The following is a 574-nucleotide window of genomic DNA, read 5'->3' on the forward strand; positions in this document are numbered from 1 at the left end:
TTATTTTAACCATGTTTTAGTTTTATGCATAGAATCTTTTTGAGACCTCCTTTTACTTCAGTGTTTCTCAAACTATAGATAATTGGGTTTAACATTGGGGTAATGACCACGTTCAGCATTGAAATGAACCTGTCTTTAGCTGGGGAGTGGTGGCTGGAAGGGCGGACATAAGTAAACAACGTTGTACCATAGAACAAACCAACTACAAGGAGGTGAGAAGCACAAGTGGAAAAGGCTTTGCGCTTCCCTTCCACTGACCGGAACTTCAGGATCGTAGATATGATGTAGAAATAAGAGATACCAGTAATAATGAAGGTGCTGATCCCTAAAACACCTCCTAGGACTAAGGCAAGCATTTCTGCCACATATGTGGAAGAGCAAGACAGAGCCACTAGTGGGGGGATATCACAATAATACTGGTTGACTCGATTAGATTTACAGAAAGATAGGCGGAACGTGAACACGGTGTGCAGAAGAGAGTGCAAAAACCCTGATATCCAGGTACCAGATGTGAGCCGGACACAGAGTTTCTTTGTCATAATGAGGGTGTAATGAAGGGGAAAACATATAGCCA

At 42.3% G+C, this 574-nt stretch overlaps 1 protein-coding gene across 1 annotated transcript; it reads right to left on the minus strand.

The window, feature by feature from the left end:
- Positions 1–5: 5 nt before the first annotated feature.
- Positions 6–566, minus strand: LOC102837700 (olfactory receptor 5V1-like; the record flags this gene model as incomplete). The annotated part of the gene is made up of 1 exon (XM_006877747.1): positions 6–566. A coding segment is annotated over one exon (561 nt), but the record flags the coding sequence as incomplete, so codon positions are not given.
- Positions 567–574: the final 8 nt, after the last annotated feature.

This window comes from Chrysochloris asiatica, unplaced genomic scaffold (assembly GCF_000296735.1).
Source record: "Chrysochloris asiatica unplaced genomic scaffold, ChrAsi1.0 scaffold00585, whole genome shotgun sequence".
In the NCBI taxonomy this organism is placed as follows: domain Eukaryota; kingdom Metazoa; phylum Chordata; class Mammalia; order Afrosoricida; family Chrysochloridae; genus Chrysochloris; species Chrysochloris asiatica.